Source organism: Colobus angolensis, unplaced genomic scaffold, assembly GCF_000951035.1.
Source record: "Colobus angolensis palliatus isolate OR3802 unplaced genomic scaffold, Cang.pa_1.0 Scaffold107, whole genome shotgun sequence".
NCBI classification, from domain to species: Eukaryota; Metazoa; Chordata; class Mammalia; order Primates; family Cercopithecidae; genus Colobus; species Colobus angolensis.
This window is the reverse complement of record NW_012111697.1, coordinates 1,552,851-1,577,437: the sequence shown is the minus strand read 5'-3', so window position 1 is coordinate 1,577,437 and position 24,587 is coordinate 1,552,851. Positions and strand designations below refer to the sequence as shown.

Sequence of the window (24,587 nt, the reverse complement as noted above, 5' to 3'; positions counted from 1 at the left end):
CCACTGTGGCGGCGGTTATATCTGTGACACTGACACGAGGCAGGGATGGTTCCAGGAGGCAGATTATCGTGTCCAAAAATGGCCACAGCAGTGTTTCTGGACACTTGCTGTCTGCAGGTGACATCTGTTTCCCTCCTGCCTGACCCAGGTCTGGGCCTCATGACCAGGTGGCGGTACTGCTGTGTGACGTCTGAGGCTTGACTGTAAACTGCATTGTGGCTTCCACCTGGTTCTCTCCCGTGGGGTGCTTGCCCTGGGGACCCACCCGCCACATCATGAGGAAGCACAGATTCCCCACAGGGGGACCCCAGCCGCCAGCGTGCATGAGCCCCAGGTGGTTCCAAGCCCCAGCCTTCCACCTGCTGAGGTCCTAGATGTGGAGCAGAGCTTTGCTGTCCTCTCCGGGCTTGGTCCGAATTCCCGACCCTCAGAATCCATGAACATGATCGGTGGTCTTGCACTCCATTAAATGTTGGAGTGGTTTATTCCCCAGCCATTGTAACTGGGACAGCAGTGACGAAGAGTTTAGGTTTGCTTTCTGCAGGAGGATTCTCCCAGCATCCTCTCTCCACCCAGAGCAGAGTTGTGGCCTCAGCCTTTCTTGCAAGTGGCACGCCTCAGGACGAGTGAGGGCTCCTGCGCCAGGGGATCCTTGACTCTGGGTGACACCTGCGGTTTTGACCTGGCTGCCCTCTCATCCTCCTCATGGCCCTCACTGCTGGCTCAGAGCCTGTTGACATGTCCCACTGCTCAGAGAAGCAGCTCAGCAGTTAGGGCAGATGCCTCCTCTGTGTACATGCTGGGCAGGTCAGATCAGGCAGCCTTCATCCCAAGGGGGCTTCTGGCCCCATAGCTGAGAGGTAGACCGTTGTGTCCTGCCATCCTGGTTCCCTACCACAGCCACCCCCAGCAGGCGTCTCCATTCCTCTGCCCTGGGGTGACCCTGTCTGAGTCTCTACATCCTGAGCCCTCGGGAGAGAAGGCTCAGTTGTAGCAGAGCAGTGGTGGCGAGGTTGACTGTGTGGGACCGGAGCTGGGGAGTGGCCAGATCTGATTGCGTACAGCTGCTTCCAGCTGCTCCTGGAATCAATAGGGCACCGGGAGCGGGGCCTGACGGGAGTACCTGGCCTTTGCAAGCAAAACCCACCAGACTGCACATTTGACCTTCAGCTCCTCAGCTTCCTTTTCAGTCCCTATCTGATGGTTTTTGAAAATCCATCTGGCAGATACTGCGATCCAAAGTCGCCCAGGGAAACGACACCCCCGTCTGCAGGATCTGCCACTTCCTGCGGAAAACGGTCTCGCTGTTGTCAGGGTTGCAGACGCCTGGGGCCGTGGGCAGCCTGAGGCCGGCCCACTCCTCACCCCAGGCCTGTTCTGGGACGAGGAGGGTGGTAGTTTTGAATGCATTTTTATTCCGAGTCTCTGCTCACAACAGTGTGTGGTGTCTTTTTGATGTGAGAGCGTTTCCCATCATTTTTCATCGGAGTCGGGCTTACTGGAGGGTGGCTTTGGCTGTGGGCCTCTGTGAGTCAGCGCCCCACACAGCTTCAGAGCCCAGAGTTGGGGAGCCACTTTGACCAGGTCGGGGGGCCCTCCTGGAACCTTTGTACTTTGTACCCTGTTCCGTCCCTGGCTCTGGTATGCAGGGAGGGGCGCTCAGCCTTCCCAGGGCCATACCCACATCTTGTGTGAGAGATGGATGTGGGTATGGTGGGAGGGTTTGCACATGTATGGTGTATGTGTGGGGAGCTGTGTGTGCGTATGGAGTGCATACCTGTGTGTGGTGTGGTGCATGTGGAGGGGTGGGTAGGTATGGATGTGATGTGGAGAGGGCGTATGTGGGGGGTGTGTGTGAGGTGTGTGATGCATGTAGAGTATGTTGTGTGTGGGGGGCATTGCTGTGTTTGTGGTGTGTGTGGTGTATAGGGTGTTTATGAGGAGGGGTGCATGTGGGTGTGCGTGTGCTGTGTGGTGTGTGTGGTGTGTAGGGTGTTTGTGATGGGGGGTGTGTGTGGTGTGTAGGTTTTTTGTGATGGGTGTGTGTGTGATGCGTAGGCTGTGATGGGAGTGTGTGTATGTTGTGTGTGGGTGTGTATGCTGTGTAGGGTGCATGTGAGGGAGGGTATGTGGGCATGTATGTGCTGTGTTGTGCGTGGGTGTATGTGTGGTGTGTAGGGTGTTTGTGATGGTGTGTGTGTAGTAGGTAGGGTGTTTGTGATGGTGTGGGGGGTGTGTGTAGTGTGTAGGGTGTTTGTGATGGGGGTGTGGTGGATGTGAGTGTGCTGTGTTGTGTGCAGGTGTGTGTGGTATGTAGCATGTTTGTGATGAGGGTGTGTGTGTGTGTGTGTGAAGTATGTAGGGTGTGATGGGCTGTGGTGGGTGTGAGTGTGCTGTGTTGTGCTTGGGTGTGTGTGTGTAGTGTGTAGGGTGTTTGATGGGGGTGTGTGTGTGTAGTGTGTAGGGTGTTTGTGATGGGGGTGTGTGTGGGTGTGTGAGTAGTGTGTGGGGTGTTTGTGATGGGGGTGTGGTGGGTGTGAGTGTGCTGTGTTGTGCGTGGGTGTGCGTGTGGTGTGCAGGGTGTTTGTGATGAGGGTGTGTGTGTGTAGTAGGGTGTTTGTGATGGTGTGGTGGGTGTGTGTGGGTGTGAGTAGTGTGTAGGGTGTTTGTGATGGGGGTGTGGTGGGTGTGAGTGTGCTGTGTTGTGTGTGGGTGCGTGTGGTGTGTAGGGTGTTTGTGATGGGTGTGTGTGTAGTGTGTAGGGTGTTTGTGATGGTGTGTGTGGGTGTGAGTAGCGTGTGGCGTGTTTGTGATGGGGTGTGGTGGATGTGATGTGTGGGTGTGAGTAGCGTGGCGTGTTTGTGATGGGGGTGTGGTGGGTGTGAGTGTGCTGTGTTGTGTGTGGGTGCGTGTGGTGTGTAGAGTGTTCGTGATGAGGGTGTGTTGTATGTTTTTCTAGCTCTGCCCCACCAAGTGTCCGGAGGATCGAGGCTTCCCCAGCCTCTCTGGTGCCTCTCTCCCACGCTCCCCGTGGTGGGCAGGGTGTGGGGGCCCCTCTTTGCCGTGCAGGTCTCTGAGAAGGGGCTGAAGAGCTCCTTCGGCTGCTGTCTGGGCGGTTTGAGGCGCTGACCCTGGGCAGGCCTGGTCACTGGACCTGGTCTCCAGCCTCCCGGGCAGTGCTGTCCCCTCTGCGGCCCCTGTGAGGAGGCCTTGCTCGGAGAGCAGTCTTTGGGCGTAGGCACCTGCGTCACTGTGGCGAGGTCTGCTTTTGTCGCTGACCAGCTGATGACATCCTTGAATGGCTGCCGGCTTCCACCGCAGAGCAAGAGCAAGTGCCGCTGCCTTCTGTGGCGAGCAGAGTGAGAGTCGGCGACGCAGCATTGTTTGTAGCTGAAGGCAGGCCGGGCCGCAGGAAATGGATGGTGACGGCTGTAATTTGGCCCTATTACTTATTCATTAACCGCATGCAGGTGGTCAGCCAGCCGGCAAGACCTGCTCTTTGAAATTTCATTTTCTAGAGGACTCCTTGTGTCTGCACTGTGTGGCGTTAATTTAATGTCTCCTTCCCACCCTTGGCCCCCACAGGTGCTGGCAGTCACTGCAGTGTGTGCAGCCACGGGCTCTGACTCCGGGGACTGGGAAAGGCCTCTCTCATTCATGCCAGGGCCCAGCTGGGGTCCCTGGATGCTGACCCCTGTGGAGAACGAGAGCCTCTTTGGGTAGAAGGACTTCTCCTCTCTCTTCCCAGAGCTATCCTTGGCACTTGAGGGGAGTGTGTGTGATGTGACAGCAGCTTCTCTGCTGACCCATCCTCTCCAGTCTGGTCATTTCTTTTTTTTTTTTTTTGAGACGAAGTTTTGATCTCATCACCCAGGTTGGAGTGCAATGGCGCGATCTCAGATCATTGCAACCTCCACCTCCTGAGTTAAAGCGATTCTTCTGCCTTAGCCTCCTGAGTAGCTGGGATTACAGCCATCACACCCGGCTAGTTTTTTTTTTTGTATTTTTAGTAGAGATGGGGTTTCACCATGTTGGCCAGGCTGGTCTTGAACTCCTGACCTCAGGTGATCCGCCCACCTTGGCCTTCCAAAGTGCTGGGATTACAGGCGTGAGCCACTGCACCCGGCCTCCAGTCTGGTTGTTTCTATCCAGACTTCCCATGCGATGGGGCCTGACGTGAAGTACCATTGCTGGAGCCCAGACTCCCCACGGGGCAGTGCGCAGGCCCTCTCTCCTGCCCTGGCCAGCCTGGTCTGCGGGAGTCCAGAGCCCCCCAGGGGCTTCTCCAGCCAGCTTTGCAGGGCTTGTGTGGCCACACCTCTTCTTTTCTCATCAGCCCCACCAAATCATGGCTGCCAAGCCTTCGGTGATTGGTTTGACGTGGAGGTCTGGCACGCATATCCCTTAGGGTGACGTTTAAATGGTTTTTACTGTAATTAGCCCCCAAACATGAAAAATAAGTACTATCCAAACTTAATTATCTCTGCCCTTTAAGAGAGAATGAAATGCACAGTTGCCAGAAAAGCTGTTTTGCAGCTTTTCAGGTTTTATCTGTTGAATGGCTCCCCTGTTGAGAACCAGGCCTCCGGCTCGGGAGGCGCTTTTTGGCAGGAGGGACCAGAACGCATTTCCTGGTGGCTTCCCTCTGCACAGTTGGGGTCAGTTGGGAGGTTTCAGGCCCCTAACGGGAGTGGAGGTGACAAGGTTAGGTGCCACACTGATGGCTGAGATGCCCCTCTGTAGGGCACTGGCCTCAAAATCATGTCCTTTGTACCTCCCCAGTCTGCCGTGAGGTTGCTTTCCACTCTTGTCACAGTTGGAGGCAATGAAGGGAGGGGGGCTAGAGGCAGAGCTGGGAACAACTGAGGACGCAGGGTGTCTGTTATGGAGCCAGAAAGTCCGAGTTGATGTGTCGCTGATGGCCCTGCCTTTTGTATTTCTGACACGTGCTTTTGTGCCGGGTTGTGGGGTCAACTCGGTGCCGAGAGTGTGGTTGCTCAGTAGCAAAGGGTCTGCAGGCTTCCCTTGAGCCAGCTGCACAATAAGCCCTGCGTCTGGGGCCTCCGAAGTCCAGGCGAGGCGCTCGTCATCAATTCCTGCCCCGTAACTGCTCGAGGCCGTGCTAATGGAGGTGTCAGACCTTGACCATTTAACTTTTGAGTCCTGTCTCAAATGCACAAGTGAATGTGACTGAATCATGCAAATTTAATTAACAGCAGGAGCTTGATAACCCGTGATCATTTCAGAGAAGCCGAAAGGGAGAGAAAGCAAAGGGCATTGTGGGCTGCACTGAGCAGCTGATTGATCACAGTGAGACTAGCGAGTCTCCTGGGCCCTTGGTGTTCCTTGTTGTTGCTCCCTGCAGCCGTCCCTGGGCCCTGTGGCCGGTTCTTCCTGGTTTGGGTGGGGAGGGAAGTGGTGGAGGACTCAGAGAGAGGAGCGGATTCTGTTTCCTGGGGGTGATGCTGGTCCTTAGTGTCACAAAGGCTGAGAATGGCACTTAGGACACCAGTTCAGGAGCTCACTCATGAAGGTCGTCACCTCCAAGTCCCAAGGTTCTCTCCCTCCACCGTGTTCTGTGGGGTTCCCCAGGCACATTGTCCTCCGCAGCCCCTCTCTCCCCATTATCGGTAGAAGGTCTTGACTGCAAGTTGTCCAGGTTGTTGCCATTTTGAACAAAGAATTGGACATAACCCACAAAGAAAGGAAAGAATGAAGCAACAAAAGAATAAAAGAGATTTGTTCAAAATGAAAGTACACTCCATAGTGTGGGAGCCGGCTGAGCAGAGGTTCAAGGGCCTAGTGACAGAATCTTCTCGGGTCCAAATACCCCCAGGAGGTTTCCCATTGGCCACTTGGTGCTCACCTTGTGTAAATGAAGTGGTGGCCTGCAATCAGTCTGATTGGTTGCAGAAAGCAACCTTTGTAACTTCACTTCTAAAACCTCTGTAACTTCTAAAGTGAAGTTAGAAAGTTGCATTTTTGTGCAAACCAACACTCCACTTGTTATCAGAGGTACTTTCAATTTCCCATCTGCCTCAAGAAAAAGGGGATTTGCAAAGAGAGCAGCCTCTGGTCCTTTGTTACTTAGGTGTGGAAAGTTAGGATTTTCCTTTCAATTTAGTTCCAGGAAGTCTGCATGAAAGAGCCCTAGGTTCCTTGCCTCCCGACCCTATTCTCCTGTCTCACCACCACCCCTTGACAGCCCAGGAAGTGCCATCCGGAAACCATCTGCTGTTTTTTGTCGGAGGCCTGTTTGGGACCCAGCGCCTGGTGACTGTAACGCCGTGAGGTCACAGACAGCTCGGGGGCTGGGGCACGGCTGGGGATAGAGCCCCTGTGATGAGGTGGGGCCCAGGTGTGGCATGGCATGGACCGAGTGTGCGTGTGTCATTGGACTTGGCTCTCAGTGTCTCCCCTGTGCGGTTTGTGTTCCTTTCCCCTTACGTAAGCTCTGTCACCAACAACGACGTTTACTTATCTGCTGACCAAGAGCCTGAGGGTGGCGGCTTGCTGGACCCAGGCTGGAGGTCTGCCTAGCACTGCTGTGACCAAAGGGCCCGTCAGGAGGTGGATGAGGGCTGTCCAACCTCGTCCATTCTGTGTCTTCTCACTGGCAGATTTTTCAGGGGCAATGAGTAAGCTTGAGTTTTTCTCATCACATTGAGTAATACTGATATTGACTTTCTAAAAATGTTAATTTGTGGCTGGGCACAGTGCCTAATGCCTATAATCCCAGCACTTTGGGAGGCTGAGGCAGGAAGATCGCTTGAGCCCAGGAGTTTGAGGCTGCAGTGAGCTGTGATTGTGCCACTGCATTCCAGCCTGGGTGACAGAACAAGATGCTGTCTCTAGAAAATAATATAAACATTGTTATTATTGTTATTTGAGATAGAGTCTCGCTCTGTCACTCAGGCTGGAGTGCAGTGGCGGAATCTTGACTCCCTGCAACCTCTACCTCCTGGGTTCAAGCGATTCTCCTGTCTCAGTCTCCTGAGTAGCTGGGACTACAGGTGCCTGCCGCCATGCCCTAATTTTTTGTATGTTTAGTAGAGACGGGATTTCATCGTGTTAGCCAGGGTGGTCTTGATCTCCTGACCTTGTGATCAACGTGCCTTGGCCTCCCAAAGTGCTGGGATTACAGGTATGAGCTACTGTGCCCGACCTTAAAATAAACTTTCCTTTAAAGATGCTCCATGAAGACCTGGCAGGCAGATTGTTTTATGCCACAGAGGGTGGGGTGCACTGGCTGGTTACCCTGGTGGACTGTCTCTGGCAGTGGAGGGGGATGATAGGGCTTTTTTTCTGCAGGGGCTGGATGCAGGTGGCTAGGGTCACAGAGGAGCGGGGGTTGCTGAGGAAAGCAGCTGTGGTTCAGCCGTCACTCCGTGGCCCGATGTCCTTTGCCCTCCAAGCAGACCTGTTCGGTGCCGGGTGCCGGGTGCTGGGTGCTGGCCGTGATGGGGATGGGCCTGGGGTTCCATGGCCTGGGCTTGGCAGGCAGGAAGGTGACCACGCTGAGCCATTACCAAGCCCTGACCCTGGCATTCCTTGTGCTTTTCTTTGAGGATCCATTCCAAGGAGCACTTCAAGGCGAAGTATGCCGTAGAAGACGTCCAGTATGCAGATGAGGTGGGTAGCTGGCTCCTCCTCTGAGCAGCCCAGGGCTTCCAGCACGCGTTCCACTCCTGGAGTTCCTCTCCTTCCACTGCCACAAGCTTGCTGGATGTCAGGGACACTACCGCCTGGCCACCGGCCCCCACGCTGGGGGTGCTGCCATCTGGAAGGAGTAGGCAGCAATCCATGCGTAAGGCTTCTCTGCGGAGCCATTGCTTTGCCTGGGAAGGCCCCTGACTCTGTGGGTGGAAGTGTCTGGTGACCTGGGTTGTGGCCACTGAGATACATGAGGTGTCTCTGAGAGGCGGGCCTGCCTGCAGCGGTGGCACACGATCCAAGTCACCGTGAGGCTAGGCTGAGGCCTTTGTGCGTCTCGAGTCCTGGTTGACTGCAGATGCTGCTGTCAGAAAAGCCCGAGGCTGTGAAAGGCTTGTAGAGTGGCACTGGAGGTCCCTTGACTTCAATCCACTTCTCAGTGGGGTTGTCCATTGGTGTCATGTGGCCCGGGTAGGCATATGACTGTCCTCTTGGGGTTTTGAATCTGTGCCAACCAAGTCCAGGCAGGTGAAAGGGGCTGCCCTGACTCCTCGACTCCAGCCAGTGAGGCAGGGCTGGGACAGAGGCGAGAGCACAGCTGGGAGCCCCTGTGGTCTACGTGACCAAAGGCCCTGACACTAAACCACTGTCTGGCACACAGGAGACCTCTGTGCCCTGGCCCTGGGCGCTGTCACAACCCCGCGTCCTGTGCAGGTCAGTGCAGTGTGGAATGCGAAGCACCCAGAAGTCAGTGCCTGCCACTGGGAGTCCAACCTGGACCTGGCAGCATCGGCTTTGGATGGGGCCCTCCCGTAGTCACATTTCCACAGGTAGAGATTGCATGTGGCCCATGCTAAGAGCTGGGGCTGCGGTGTGGAAGTGGCCGGGACAGCTCTGGCGGCCAAGCAGCTTCCCCCTTCCTCTGGGCAGGACACAGCCTGGTTGAGAGGCAGGTTCCTAGGGATCATGGCTGGACACAGTGCTATGAGAGGCCAGTTTGTCTCTGCTCAGCTTGGTGGGTCCAGCCCGGCCCAGCCAGCTCAGAGGTGGCCAGCTCTCTTTGACTCCAGGCAGGCCACTACCGTGTGCCCAGCCCTGCCCCTAGTTCTGCTGTCCTGGAATATGTTTTCCATTTCTGTCTTTCTGCTATCCATCTTTTGAGGCCTTGCACCAGCCCCTGTATCTGCTGTAGACTCTGGTCCACACTGGTGCCCCTTCCCTGAGCCCTCAGGACAAGCTGTGGACACCATGGAGGCTGACTGTGTTCTGATGTGCACCCTGCCCTTGACTGTCTTGTATTTGTCTTGAACGCCCAGTTCTTTTCCCCAAGACATTCCTCTTGCACTCTCTCCCTGCCCAGTCCCAGGGACACGTTAGGGCATCAGAGGTGGCTGAGACCCAGGGCTCACCTCAACGGCCCAGGACACAGTCCGGTGCAGGAGGTGACCACATGAGTGAACAGTCACCGCAGGGTGGTGGTGCCTGGGCAGAGGTCCCCAGGAGAGCCTCTGTGAAGGGGCACTGCCCACCTCTGCAGGGCCACGGGGGCCTGTCTCTACAGCATCTTCTGCCTGGTTGGACTGTGGAGAGAGGAGGCTTTTGATGGATCTTTATGTTATGTTATTTCAATCCCAAGCTTTTGGGGGTGACTCTTAACGTCTGAAGATTCTGTCAATACACATGTGACCTAGCATATTGATCCCTTTGAGTACAGGATCTAAAATAGACTGAATGTTTATTTGCATGCCCCCAACAAGACCATCTGCCTCTTACCTTGTATGTCTTGAAACTGGAGCGGGAGGCACCTACTCGTTCATTCTCATTTTGCTTCTGACCCTCTCTCCTTGGCAGATGTGTTCCTTGCTCCAGAAACTGCTTCTTAACACTGTTGCCCTTTGAAACCTTCACCCTTCAGTTCTCCTTGATGTGAAACCTGGAGGGACAGCCTGGGGTGGGCAGTGTCTCAAGGACCCTGGTGGGGCGGGCACCTGCCTCCACCTTGGACTCGGCTGCTGAGTCCAAGCTGCCTCTGGGCCACAGCCTCCCCAGCCACTGTCTGACATTTTTATCTTTATAACTGGGGGGAAATTCAGCTCCATGGATACTGTGATTTCTGGGGGCGAGGAAGGAGAACTGGTCTGTAAACGAAGTAAGAGAGAGGCCGCCTTGAGAGGGCAGGGAAGTTGTCAATGATAGCACAGAATGACAGCACAGAGACTGGCTCACTTTTCATCTTCGTGTACAAAGCAGAATCTTGAGGTTTCAGTAGAGTTCTAAGGCTGGAATCTCTTTAGGGTTCAGGGGCACCCCACGGCACCCCGTCACCACCACTGCCATTGCAGATTGGTGTTGATGTTACCATTACTGCCGCTGTTTTTACTGGGAACAAGGCTCATGTTGACAGCAGAGCAAGTGTTTCATGCCGGGGCAGTCCCCATGGGCTCCAGTAACATTGGCAGCTCTCTTGGAGCTCCTTGTCCCTCCCACTGTGGGGGGGACACAGCGGGGTGGGGACTGTGCGGGGCCATAGCCCCCACTCCGTTCATAGATGAGGCTGAGGCTCAGAGAGAAAGGCCTCGTCCACAACCTCACAGCTGGAGGGGAGTGGTGCTGGGATGTGACCCCAGGGGCCTCCCCTCCAGGCCTCCCTTGCCCCTCAGAAAGGAGGGCTGCCGTAGGACATTCCTGCAGAGGCTACATGGACTCCCTGTGCCTTTGGTTTTCTGTGGCTCAGAAGGGATCCTGCCAAAAAGTATGACCTGCTGGACTGAGCCCCCTGAGCTGGGAGGTATCCCAGGTTGCTCAAGGTACCTGGGGCCTGTTGCATCGTGGGAGGTGACAGGAAGCCCTTTATTTAGGATAGGGGTCCCCAGGCTGGTTCTGCAGTGCTCAGCCCCATCTCACTCGGGGTGGCCTTAGCTGTCAGTGACAAATCACAGCCAATGCTTGTCTCCTCTGAACCATGGCCGGTCACGTGATAGCATGTATGACATGCAGATGTCTGATGGGGCACAGCTGGCTCCGAGGTTCCCTCCTCCCCACAGAGGATCCTGAGTTTATTGAGAAGGCAGTTCCCCTGGGAAGGAGGCACTCAGCAGAACCCTGAGTGGGGCCCCGAGGCTCTGCCGTGAAGGCCCTGTGCAAAGGCTGGCGGGATCAGCGGCTGAGAGCTGGCAGGTGGAGCACGCGTTCCATGCACTAGCTTTCCTTTATGGGGCCAGACAGATGTGAGAAGGTCCCAGGGTCACCAACTCGGCTGCAGGCAGGACAGTAAGAGGACATCCGCGGCAGCACAGGGACAGGCATTGGGAGCGATGGGGTCAACAGGGGCCGCCGCGCTGTGGGACCACCAGCCCAGGGCTCCTGGAACCTGATTGTTAAGGAGTAGCCACACATCCAGACTGCTGGTTATGTTTCCTGATGTTTACATTTGAGAAACAAATTTGAAATTTTAGAAGCAGTGCAGGCCACCAGTGTGCAGTAGTGTTGGAGGAGAATGCCATGAAAGAAGGTTTATTTTCAAGAGCTTCGGTGCTTGCAGAGCACAGCCAGCTCTCTGGAGCCTTGCAGGCTTTCCCAACGCTGGCAAAGGCATATCCAGCTTTTTTCCCCAGCTCATCACCCTGCGAAAAGCGGCCCTTGGGCCTGGTCTGGGCCCTGGTTAGGGAAGTGCAGGAAGTGTCCGTGGGAAGCCTCGGATTGTCCCCCGGGGAGGAGGTACACCCATAGGGCTCGGATGAATTCTGCCTGTGACCATCCAGCTCCATCTGCCAGAGAGGCCGGGGGCTGCCCGAGAAAGCGATGCTGGCTGTGGCGTGAAGCGAGGCAGGGCCATTTAACAGCGCAGGGTGTCAGAGGTCCCCAGTGGCCACCATTCCATGGAAACGAGGCCTTGAGTTGACAGAGCCGTGCTGTCGTGTGTGCCGGGGATACATCGGGAGCCAGCAACACATAGCGCATTGTGTTCCCTTAATATTTGAGGCACGGAGTCAGGGTGTGCTGATGAGAGCATAGCACTAATGGGTCTCCGTGGGGAAGGGCGGGTGGAGCTGCCAGGCTGGGAGAGGTTTTGCAGCCACAGAAGTAACCAGGGCCCACTCAAGCAGTTGTGATCAATAAAAGATGTTGCCCTGCCAGGACTAGGAGATGCACAGCCTACTCTCAGAGTCGGGTCTGGATTGTCTGAGCACGATGCTGCAAGGAGACGGCTGCCCTCCCCTCCTCCATTATTCCTAACCAGCACGTCCAGAGAGTCCTCGCCCGGAGAAAAACCATCAGCCCACACATTGGTTATCCTGCTCCTCCCTCCCAAGACAATAGCAGATACAATCCCCAAGTGCCTCCTGGCTCTCTGCTTCTGCTGCTGTAATTGACAGACTCCTTCTGTGCCGATGAATGTAGACCCTTCACATCAACGTAACAACACACCCAGGGCCAGCACATGCAGTCCTGTTCCGTTTAAAAAGCCTCCCCTTCCTTTGGAGGGGCTGAGGGTGTGGAGGGACACAGCTGAGCCTTTTGTGTTTTTTGTTTTTTTTTTTTTTTGATGCTGACTTTTGTTCTTGCCCCCCAGGCTGGGGTGCAGTGGCGCTATCACGACTCACTGAAACCTCTGCCTACCGGGTTCAAGCGATTCTCCTGCCTCGGACTCCTGACTAGTTGGGATTACAGCCACCAAGCCTGGCTAATTTTTTTGTATTTTTAATAGAGACGGGGTTTCAACATGTAGGCCAGGCTGGTCTCGAACTCCTGACCTCAAGTGATCCACCTGCCTCAGCCTTCCCAAAGTGCTAGGATTACAGGCATGAGCCACCACACCCGGCTGAGCCTTCTGTTTTTTTGCAACACTGAGGCCAAAGGACACAGCCATTCTCCAAGCAGTCACTCAGTAACATGAGAGAGGATCCCGGGAGATTGTTGATACATGTCTGGAGGATCATTGGGCCGGGAGCATGGCAAACCTTGACAAAGTCTGTGGCTTTTCACCCAACAGTTTTAAAGGCATTTAATTTTTTTTTTTTTTTTTTTTGAGACAAAGTCTCACTCTGTTGCCCAGCAGGCTGGAGTGCAGTGGTGTGATCTCGGCTCACTGCAACCTCCGCCTCCTGGATTCAAGCGATTCTTCTGCCTCAGCCTCCTGAGTAGCTGCAACTACAGGCACATGCCACCATGCCCAGCGAATTTTTGTATTTTTGGTAGAGATGGGGGTTTCACCATATTGGCCAGGCTGATCTTGAACTCCTGACCTCGTGATCCCCCCGCCTCGGCCTCCCAAAGTGCTGGGATTACATGCATGATCCACCGTGGCTGACTGGCATTTAATTTTAGGGAAATCGTTATATGCAAGGATGTTTATCACAGCATTATTTATAATAGCTAGTTACTAGATGTAATTTTTTTTTTTTTTTTGAGACAGAGTCTTGCTCTGTTGCCCAGGCTGGAGTGCAGTGGTGCGATCTTGGCTCACTGCAAGCTCCGCCTCCCAGGTTCACACCGTTCTCCTGCCTCAGCCTCCTGAGTAGCTGGGACTGCAGGCACCCGCCACCACACCCAGATAATTTTTTTGTATTTTTAGTAGAGACGGGGTTTCACCATGTTAGCCAGGATGGTCTGGATCTCCTGACCTGTCCCATCCTCCCAAAGTGTATTAGGTATAATTTAAGTGTCCCGTAGAGGAATGAGTAGCATCCACTAAAAGAGTATTCTACAGCCGTAGGTTCAAATCTGGGCTGTGCTATTATTTTTTAACCTGACTCAGGCAAGTTCTCTAACCTGTAAGCCATTCTCATTTGCAGAACCTGCTTGTTTGCCACGCTGTCTCCCCATGTGGTTAAATGAGATGCTGTGTGTAAGATGACTGGCACAGGCCATCATCAGTGACTTACTGGACGTTTACTATCCCCAGCGGAAGTGACTGCTAAAAATTGCATATTTGAAGAACATATAATGACAGGAAATAAGTGAAGCATGTAATTTCATATGATCCAAATGTCATTACAGATCTCTGTTTTTATGTGCAAAGCTAAATCGTCTCTGGAGATAGGATTGTACGTGCATTTTATCTTTTTATAGTTTTCAGTACATTCCAGGTTTTCTTGGGAGGCATCTCAGTATTAAAAAAGGTATATGTATACATATGTCAAAACTTATCAAAATGTTTGTGTTAAATACAGGCAGCGTAGAGTACGTCAGTGATCACTCAATCAAGCTGTTAAAACAACAACACGTTCTCACTCTCCTGCTGAGTTGCGGGTGTAAAGAGTTAGGATAGGGGTGTGGAGAGAGGCGAAGGCTGTGGAGATGAGACTTTTCTCTGCCCTGGGGGTGCTCAGAAACAAGAGAGTCTGCAGTAGCCAAGATACAGGGCAGACTGGGGAGGACGGGCTGGGAGAGGAAGAAATTGCTCCCGGCAGGCTGGTTGGCACATGGCGCTTTGCTGGGGGGAGTGGTGACTGTCAGTGGGGCAGTGGAGGAGGGAGTGAACGAACCTGCCCGGGGGCTGGGGCTTCCATCCTGAGTGCAAATTGATGAGGCAGTAAGATGGAGAGAAGGCATTCAGGGAGAGGTAAGAGCTGGAGCAGAGGCGTGGAGAGATGAGCTGGCCCGGCACGCAGGTTCAAGGGCTTGGGCTGGAAAGGAAATGGCCTGCAGTGGTAGGAGGTCCAAGTGGGTCATGGTGGAGGGACAGAGAGTGGGCTATGGGGTGGGGGCCAGAGGATGGGATTGGGGAAGGCCAACTCCCCTGGGTCTAGGGATTGAATGGGAAGCAGGGAGGGAGGCCCCTGCCCTAGGAACCGGAGGCTGGTAGGGCTGGAGCCTAAAGGGTTCCCGGGGGATGAGTCTTTGAGCAGGGACTTTGCAGATGGGCAGAGGGCCTGGCCTTGAAGGGTCGGAGGCGCTGGCTGCTTGGAGCCAGGGATCTGTGTGGTGCCTGGAAGCAGGGCGGTGCAGTGGGAAGCGAGCCAGATGTAGGTTTATCCTCCCTGCCCCTCTATGGCTGTGTGGTTTTCAGAAGTCCGTCAACCAGGGAAAGCTGGGTTTCTTCACCTGCAGGGTGAGGGCAGCACCTGCGTCGCCTGTTCTAAGAATCTGCTTGATAAATGTGCACTGTCATTATGAAGGAATGGTGGCATGTCATCTTGATTAGGCTTAGTGGTGCCTCTAAAGTGAGTTTTTCTTTCTGACCTTCTAGATTGCCAGTGTCCTGACGTCACAGAAGCCCTCTGTCCTCCTCACTTTGGTAAGTGGCTGGTGTCCAGGGGTGGGGGGCAGTGCTTGACTCTGGGGAGGGTTTTTAGGGGGCCACCTCTCCTGCAGAGGTTGGGACCATAGGGGAGGATTAAGAAACTGAGAGGGGTCAGGTGCAGGGGCTCACGCCTGTTATGCCTTGAGAGGCCAAGGTGGGAGGATCGCTTGAGGCCAGGAATTCCAGGCCAGCCTGGGCAACATGGCAAGACCCTGTCTCTACAACAAATTAAAAAGTTAGCCAGGCCTGGTGGCATGTGCTTGTGGTCGCAGCTACTTGGGAGACTGAGGCGGGAGACGTGCTTGAGCCCAGGAGTTTGAGGCTGCAGTGAGGTATGATCGCGCCAACTGCACTCCAGTCTGGGCCACAGACAGGATCCTGTCTCAAAAAAGAAAAAAAGAAACCAAGAGGAATGGTTATCGGTGATAAGTAGCAACACCTGCTCAGTCTGAATAGCCAACTGTTTATGGGACCCCATCCTTGAGTCTCCCTGGAACCTGCTGCGTCCTGTCATGAGGATGTGGACGAGACACCACACCCACTCCTAGCGTTAAGCCCAGCTGGAAGATGTATTTGTGTCAGGCTGAGCTCATGGAATCTGTGGATGTAGAAAGTTTAATGGGTACCAAAATATAGCTAGGTAGAACAAATCAGATCTAGTATTTGATAGCACAACAGGGTGACTACAGTCAACAATAATTTATCGTATATTTAAAAATAACCAGAAGAGTATAATTGGATTGTAACAGAAAGGATAAATGCTTGAGGAGATGGATACCCCATATATCCTGATGTGATTATTCCACATTGCGTACCTGTATCAGATATCTCATATACCCCATAAATGTGTATACCTAATATCTACCCACGAAAATTAAAAATAAAAAATTTGAAAAGGAAAAAAGAAAGTTTGCTCCCACCCTCCATGTCCCCTGTTAATGGAATCTGAAAACCACACCCCCTGGCATCTGCCTTCAAGGTAGCAGGGGTGTGGGGCGCAGTGACTGACTGAGGGCCTGGGCTAGGGTGGGGAGTACAAGGTGGGCTCCGGGTACACTGGCAGGGTTTTGGGGGCACTTGAGCTGTGGCATGCCCCCAAAGAATTCTCTGGAATTTCTCAGAAAAGTGTGCTTTCTTACACTTCATTGAGCTTGGGAGTTTCATATAAGAGGCATGTCCACAAGCCTTCTTCCTCCCAAAGTGACCCTTCCCTCTTGTCTTTTTTTTTTTTTTTTTGAGATGGAATATAAAAAGCAAAATTTATTCAAAGACCCATGCTAACATTCTTAAATATCTGTTAGCCATAATAAATCAATGTACTTTATTTTCTTAGCTCCCACAATTTAGCCTAAATATTTGCCCTGGCATGCTTATACTGGTCCAAGCAAGCATTAGGTCATGGCCTGTTCCTCTGCCTTATTTAAAAGTGTTTTTACCTTTGTCAGCATCCCACAAGTTACTTCCTCCTTCCTTTCTTCCCCTCTACCTTTGCCTCTTTTAGAAAGTTCTAAGTTGCCAGCCAATCAGGGCAAATACAGAATGTGAGGTCCCGTTCCAGCCAGTGGAAACTGGACACAGCAGTAGGGTGGACACGTCAGGTTGTAAATGACCCTGTCTCCTTTGTTCGGTGTACTCTCGTGGCAAAACTGCTGGCAAGTGTACCCTTTCTGCAGGAAGTGAAAATGGCCTTACTAGATAAATTAAGTTTATGTTCAAGTGCTATTTCTTTACGGCACTGAAGAACAAGCATTTCAGACATGGAGTTTTGCTCTTGTTGCCCAGGCTAGATAGAGTGCAGTGGAGTGATCTTGGCTCACTACAACCTCCGCCTCCTGGGTTCAAGCAGTTCTCCTGCCTCAGTCTCCCGAGTAGCTGGGCTTACAGGCATGCGCCACCACGCCCAGCTAATTTTGTATTTTTAGTTAGAGACAGGGTTTCGCCATGTTGATGAGGCTGGTCTCAGACTCTCAACTTCAGGTGATCTTCCCACCTCAGCCTCCCAAAGTGCTGGGATTACAGGCATGAGCCACCGTCCCCAGCCTTTCTCTTTTCTTAATTGATTTTTACCGAAATAGATTTTTTGGTTATTTCCTTTAGCACTTGGCGCCCTTTTTTTGCTTTACTATTGATGGCTACAAGGGAAGCTTATGTGAGATGATTACGGTCATAGATGATCCAATGTGTTTAATTTAGATGTACGATTAGACATCAAGCTGAAGTTCTAGGTAAAGAAATGGTGATTTAAAATGCCTTGCCTAGGCCGGGCATAGTGGCTCATGCCTGTAATCCCAGCACTTTGGGAGGCCGAGGTGGGCAGATTACTGGAGGTCAAGAGTTCGAGACCAGCATGGCCAACATGGCAGAACCCAGGCTGAGGCAGGAGAATCACTTGAACTTGGGAGGTGGAGGCTGAGGTGAGCTGAGATGGTGCCACCACAGGCGACAGAGCAAGATACTGTCATAAATAAATAAATAAATAAATAAAATGACTTGCCTCTCTGGAGAGGGCCCATTTTTCTCCAAATCCCTTGTTTTGTCTCCACTCCTGTCCAACACCATCCTTGGAGTTAAGAGAGGGTTGTCACCTGCTTCATAGCAGTCCTGCCAGAGTCGGGTCCTGCACGCCTCCCCAGAAGGGCTGGATTCGACGGGACTCTTTTGGATATTATACAGTTAGTGCGGAGTGTGTGCGGGAAAGGGAAGATGGACCAGTCTGGGGAGAGCAGATTTGTAGTGGGAGTGGCCCTGGGTCCTTGCCTGTGCCTGGGCAGCCTGGCTGGTTCCAACAGGGTGCTCTGACCTCCATGGAGAAGGCCTTGCTGTGCAGCTGGAACGCTGTAGAGTTTGGGGGGCCCCCACTTCCTCCACTTGGCAAGTGGTAGCAAAGGAGGGCTGCCCTTATGTTGGGGCAGGGTGGCTCATTTGTCAGGGGAAGGCAGGAGGGGATGGACTGGTTGGGGTGCGGGGGATCCTGTTCTTACCTGTCCTGAGCCTGGCTGGAGGTCTTAGGGGTGCAGGCTGTGGGGGTACCGTGCAGCCCCGTGTGACATGTCTGTGTTCTCTCTCTGCAGCGTGGCGTCAACACGGACAGCGGCAGCGTCTGCAGGGAGGCCTCCTTTGATGGCATCAGCAAGTGAGTCCTGGGCCCCCAGAGACTCTTTCCCCACCCGCCCCCACTCCCACCTTCACCAGCAGGTCTTTCCCGGTCTACAAATAAGACGTGAACTATGTAAACTTCTTTTTAAGGAGTTTGGGCATTTTGAGGAAATGTTTAGAAGCATAATATGCCAAAAATCACCTTGATTTTTCTTGAAGGAAAGGTGCCCCATCTCTGTTTGCTCCGTAAGGAAAGTGCTCAGGCAGCCCTGGCCACTGGGCAGGGGCAAGGGCAGGGGCAGGCACAGGTGGTGCTGTTTTCCCTCTAGAGATCTGCTGTGAGCCCCTGTGGTCTGTGCATCAAGCTGCCCAACCCTGCCCTTTTTTTTTTTTTGAGACGGAGTCTCGCTCTGTCACCCGTGCTGGAATGCAGTGGCCTGATCTTAGCTCACAGCAACCTCCACCTCCCGAGTTGAAGCGATTCTCCTGCCTCAGCCTCCTGAGTAGCTAGGACTACAGACATCCACTAATTTTTGTATTTGTAGTAGAGATGGGGTTTTGTCATGTTGGCCAGGCTAGTCTCGAACTCGTGACCTCAGGTCATCCACCCACCTTGGCTTCCCTGAGTGCTGGGATTACAGATGTGAGACACTGTGCCTGGCGCAAGCCACCTCTCTTAGTCCCAGCCATTAACCCCTTTCCAACCCGGCTCTCAGCAGCTCCCCCATGTCCTCTGCTGCCCTAATCCCAGGTAGGATCCCCTTAACCTCTTCTCACTCTTAACTAACTAAGTGCCAGGCTGAGCCTCCAAACTCTGCTTGGGAAGTAATTCCCCTTTTCTCTCCAGGCAGGAGGACAGACCTTGGGCACAGGGAAAGAAGCCCCTCCCTTGCTGGTCACCCCTCACCCACGGCCCCTGGGAGAGCCTGGAGAGGGTGGGAGAGCCCTCCCCGATGGCTTTGCGTGGTTCCCTGGATGGCTGGTAACTGGCACTGGGGGCCTGTGGCCTGCATTGTTGGCTGATGCTATAGCAGACAAGGCCCCTGCGCTCGAGACTGCTGAGCATGGACAGTGGGCAGCTTCCAGCCCCACCTCCAACACCTGGATCCCCAGCCCTTCTCCTGCCATTCATCCCCTGCAGCCCCCTTGTCCTCTGTTGTCCTCTGGTGGACCAAGGCAGCGATGGAGGAACTGCCTTACAATTGTGTATGAGCCCAAGCTGCTGGAATCTCTGTATGTGATGGAGGGGTGATTAGGAGGGCTTATGAGCTCATAAATATGTATCACCTCCCCCCTCCCCCTATGCTAAGAGCGATGGGGCCGGTAGGAGGTTTGCTTTTTCACTGCAGAGATCTCGTGTCCTGGGAGTTTCCCCAACGCGGCGCCACCTCCCACACCTGGCAGCAATTAGCCCAGCTTGTTGAAATGCTAGCCATGGAGGTGGAGCTGCTTTCTCCCCCGAGGCCTCCCAGGCCCTCAGAGGGGGTACGGGCACAGCCAGCTGCTGCCTTTCCCAGGCCCAGGGCTCCCTGAATCCCCCCAGCACTACCTGGTGCTGGGTCTCCAGTGTCCTGCACACCTTTCCTCGACCATGCCATGGAACCTCTCTATGTCCTCTGCTTGGGTCTCTGCAGCAGAGGGACCCTCAGCTCCTCCACATGTAACCTGCTGCTGCCTGGGCTTGTGGTGGGCACTGGAGGAGATCATGCTCACCTGGAACCTGGCTCAGAGCTGGTGCTCAGTGACAGTTGCCCACAAGCAAACCCCAGCAAATCCCATTGCTCCTCTGTGCCTCAGTCTCCCCATCTGCATGGTGAGCCAGGTGGGCTCCAGGATCACCATTCCCAGTTTCCCAGATGTCAGTGAGTCATGGGCCATCTCAGCGGTGAGAGCTTTGCTTGTTCCTCCTCTGGAGAGAATGCGGAGCCCCCCAGGAGCTCACATCTGACAGCTGTGGGGTGGGCGTGGTTCCCAGCCAGAAGCTCCAGATGTGACCCCTGAAGCAGAGCTCTGCCAGCTGCTCCTTGAGGTTCCCCGAGGGAGGCTGGGGGGCCCCGGGGAACCCTCATCACTGTCAGTGTCAGGAAGCCAAGGCTTCATTCTGCCCCCCAGGAGGATTCCTAGGTGTGACCTCTCATCCCAGCCTTTGTCCCCTGTTGCCCCCAGTCCCTGTGGCCCCTGCCAAAAGCCCAGAGGAGTCTGTGCTCTGCAAACTCCCCACCCCACCCTGTCACCACTGGGACACTTCTTGGAGAGCCAGGGACTGCCTTACTTTTGCACCATCTCCCCAGGCACCAGGCTGGTATCTCTCCAACCTCTGATCCAGGCCAGATTGGGGCTGACTGGGGGGTGCTCACCCGGCCCCTCAACTGGGGGCTGGGCTGAAACACTGCCCCACCCCCCAACACTGGGTGCTGGTGCGTCAGTTTCCGCACCCATGCGTCAGTCTGCTGTCCGAGTCTCTGACTTGGCTGATGCAATGCGCTGCGGGTGAGAACCCTTGTGGCCATCTTTGGCCTACTCCTTCCCCTCCTTGTTCCCTGCAGGGGGCCATCCACTCATGTCTCTTCCCTCAGGGCCTTCCACCTCACTGTCACCAGTGCTGCTTCACTGAGGCAGGAGCCTCTGGCTGGTGCCCCCTACCCTGCATGCTGTGAACCCTGACATGGGGCCCCAGCCTCTGCCTCCAGCTGCCCCCAGCCGCTTCCCTATGGACAGTCTTGTCTGCATTCCTGGGGTCCAGGTGTAGCTTATCCCCCTGCCTTTCACTCACCCAGGCCGCCAGCACTTCTGTGCCAGGCTGGGCAGAGACCATGTCCCCAAGAGCTGCTGCTGCTCAGTAACCGCGTTCCCCTGCCTGCTGGGTGCACCTCCAGCTGCTAGCCGGGATATTAATAGCCTGTTTCCCAAGCAAGATGAATCTTGCTGTCGTCCTTCTCTCTAATACGCAGCTGCTTCTGCCCCAGTTGCCTCTCACTGCTCTAATGAAGCTCCTTGTTCCTGGAATTGTCCTTTCTGACCCTTTTAAATGTCTCTGCAGCACCTTGCACCTTGGGCTTCGATTGACCTTCTGCTCTAACAGAAGTTCAGGTTTGGCCTCTTGGTTTGACCTGAGGGGCACACCCCTCCCCAGCTCCCCTTATCCCCTGGCCTGCAGGAAAGAGGAGCTTGTGGTAGACAGTGGCCCCCACTGTCTTCCCAGCCTAGACCCTCAGGGCCCTGGTCCAGCTGGATGGTTGGCCCTCCAGGTGTGGCTACTTGGGGTGTCTGGCCTGGGGTCTGTCCCACTTGGGCTCAGCCTTGGTCTCAAACCTCCCTCTGCCTCCCCAGATCAGGGCCAGGCCGCCTGCTGCCTGCAGTAGGAGTGTGCGGGGTCTCGAGGTGTGGGGACAGCAGAGGACAAGGAACAGAGGGGACAGGGCAGAGGTGGGCTGAGGGTGGTGAGCAATGCATACCGCCAGAGAGACCGGGGGAGCCCCCTATGGCCTGAGGCCCTGGGCTCACCCAGTGGTGTGGCTCGGCGTGATGACGGTAGCGTGAAGGGCGTAGGCCGGGATGGTCTGTAGGGCCTTTTGAGTTTGTGGTCTGGCCCAGGCCACAGCTCTGTGTGTGGCTTGATTGGAGCAGTCCCGAGGAAGATTTGGGAAGAGCAGGCCTTGCTGCGGGCTCTGGCAGGAGGGGTGGGTGTGGGCATGGGGTCAGGTGCTCATTGCCAGGTCCTGGCAGGGGCATGATGAGGGGCTGAGGTAGGGAGGGGAACCCTGTAACAAGAGACTTGAGACTTCTTCCTGTGGATGGCAAGCACCACGGGTCCCTGGAACACTTCACTCCTGAAGGCTGGGAGCAAAGTCAGACATGGTAGATTGCTGAGAGCATCTAAGGAGGTAGACTTTAGGCCAGGTTTTCCTGAGAGTGGGAGACTGACCATGAAGGAGAGATTGTCTGTTGGGGGATTGTTGGCAGGGGCTGGGTGGCCTGAGCTGAGGGCTGCCTGTCCATCAGGTTTCCATGCCTTAGCGGGGGTGCCTTTTTGGCACAAGGCAGTCGCCTCCCAGACAGACAGAAGCTGTACCCTGGGCGTGGGCAGTGAGTGACAGGGCTCTGTTTCTTGCCATTGGCTGAGAAAGAAATACGGTCGGTATTTTACATTTCTTATATCAGTGTAAGAAATACACTTATTCAGGCTAAGTGTATTTCTTATCTTTCGGCATTTACTTAGATCACCTTGCACATTTGAAGACAATTGGTAACAGATTGATTCCGTCTAAGCAAGCAGTTAAAGATGAAATTCTGAATTTGGGAGTTGTTAATGTGGGAATATTAATATTCAAAGATGTGAATTTTAAAACCCAGAAGGTAGAGGGACGTTATTAAAACTTGACGATTATAGCAAAATACCAATCTGTGGTTTGAGGACCATGGTTTTCTGGTTACTGTTAACTTGGATATCAAGTTAATATTTAGGATTGGCTTCCTTTTTTTTTTTTTGAGACAGTCTTGCTCTGTTGCCCAGGCTGGAGTATAGTGACACGATCTTGGCTCATTGCAACCTTCACTACCCAGGTTCCAACAATTCTCCTGCCTCAGCCTCTCGAGTAGCTGGGATTACAGGCATGTGCCACCACATATGGCTAGTTTTTGTATTTTTAGTAGAGACGGGGTTTCACCATGTTGGCCAGGCTGGTCTTGAACTCCTGACCTCAGGCGATCCACCTGCTTCGGCTTCCCAAAATGCTGGGATTACAGGCGTGAGCCACCGTGCCCGGCCAGGATTGGCTTTCTAATTGTGACCCATGGAGTTCTCGGTGCAGGGAGGAACCCTCAAGAGGTGAGAATCTGACCCAGCCCTTTGGCAGGGAGCAGAGTGGAGGGGCTGCCTCATCTTTGGGTGAGATACTCCAGGGAAGAAGACAGGGGCTTTGGCCCTTTCATCTCCCAGCCCACATTTAGAGCTCATCAGGAAATTACACTGTGCTTCCAGGGCACTCCTACCCTCACAGGCCCAATGGGATTTCGTCGATACTTTTACACGATTAATACATGCTCATTGTAGATAATGCTAACCAGCGTGGAGGCAAAAACGAGAACTATATGAATTTTATTACCCAGGATTCAACCTGTTAACCTTGTCTTTTGGATTCTTCCATGTGTGTCTGATTGTGTTTCTCTGAGTATATTTTTGTGTCTGTGTATCTGTGTATATACATTGATCTGTGTCTGCGTGTACCTGTATGTGTGTATATCAGGGTGTGGATCTTTTTGTATGTATTTGCCTGAGTATGTGTGTGTATATCTGTGTGTCTGCATTCCCCTAAGCTTGTGCTTTAGTGTGTGTTTGTGTGTATGTGTTCTTGTTCATGCCTGCCTACGTCTGTGTGTTTCTGTGCATATACAGTGGGGTCTATCTATGTGTGTCTGAGCATTACCCTGTTGTGCACATGGCTGTGTGTGTCCATGTATGCCTCTTTTCCAAGCGTATGCCTCTCTCTGTGTGTCTGTGTGTGTGCATCTGTGTCTGTGTGCTGAGTCACTCTGTGCTGGGTCACTTTGCTGCTTATGTGCGTGTGCACGTGTATATGCATACGTACGTTGAGTAAAATGAAACGTTGGTGGTGTGTTTGTCTACTGAGTATATTGGCCACTGCTTTTCCTGAGGTCAAAGTGGCATTTGGTGCAGTGGGAGCCAGAGGCTATTTTGTAGTCTTGATTTATGTCACCTGCTGCCCTGTTCTTCACTCTGAACCACACTGGCTGCCCGTAGTCTCTTTGATATTTCATAAGTAAGGCTTTGATTCCACAACATTTAGGTTGACTTTGAATCATATAGTCCTGTTTGTATAGTTAAGGATCCTGAAAGCTTCAGAGATCTGGAATCCTCTCAGTCTGCTGTTACCCCCTTCTCTCGTCTCTCCCCTGTCCCTGCCCTTGTTCAGTTGGCTCAGCTAGGAGAAGGGCTGCTGGCCTCACAACCATGGCATTGCATCAATGTTTTCAACACCATTAACGGAGCCTTGGAGGGTCCCTGGCTTGCAGGAGGACAGGAAGTCACGACCCTGCATGTGTTTGTATGTTGTATCCTTCCCTAAGATGGGGCAGTTGGTTTTTTCTTTCTTTAAAGAGACAGGGTGTCACTCTTGCCCAGGCTGCTGGAGTACAGTGGTGCAATCATGAATCCCTATAACCTCAACCTCCTGGGCTCAAGCGATCTTCCCACCTCAGCCTCTTGAATAGCTGGGACTACAGGTGTGGGCCAACACACCCAGATAATTTTTAAATTTTTTGTAGAGACAAAGTCTCGCCGTGTTGCCCAGGCTGGTCTTGAACTCCTGGGCTCAAGTGATCTTTCTGCCTTGGCCTCCCAAACTGTTGGGATTACAGGCGTGAGCCACCACACCTGACTAAGGAGCAGGTCTTGGAATCCGGAGAGTTGAAGTCTTGCCGAGGCTTCTCTGCTGAGGCCTATAGCTTGTGCTAGGCTACCTTGTTCTCCAGCTTGAGCTCTGGGTCACACATGATTCCCTTGTGTCAGAGATGTGCCCTGACCTGATCCTTTTGTCTCCTGGGGTCACCTTTTCAATGATGTTCATCTTAT

The 24,587-nt window shown here is 53.6% G+C and overlaps 1 protein-coding gene across 3 annotated transcripts in view; it reads left to right on the top strand.

Moving 5' to 3' along the window:
- Positions 1-24,587, top strand: part of PEPD (peptidase D) — a 136,118-nt gene that overhangs the window by 13,431 nt on the left and 98,100 nt on the right. For 2 of the 3 annotated variants that reach the window (XM_011947398.1, XM_011947393.1), the window contains exons 4-6: positions 7,569-7,632; positions 14,846-14,893; positions 17,971-18,032. In XM_011947398.1, coding sequence (XP_011802788.1) covers positions 7,569-7,632; positions 14,846-14,893; positions 17,971-18,032 — 174 coding nt within the window. The remainder of the gene's footprint in view (positions 1-7,568; positions 7,633-14,845; positions 14,894-17,970; positions 18,033-24,587) is intronic. The other variant, XM_011947404.1, reaches the window with a different exon arrangement.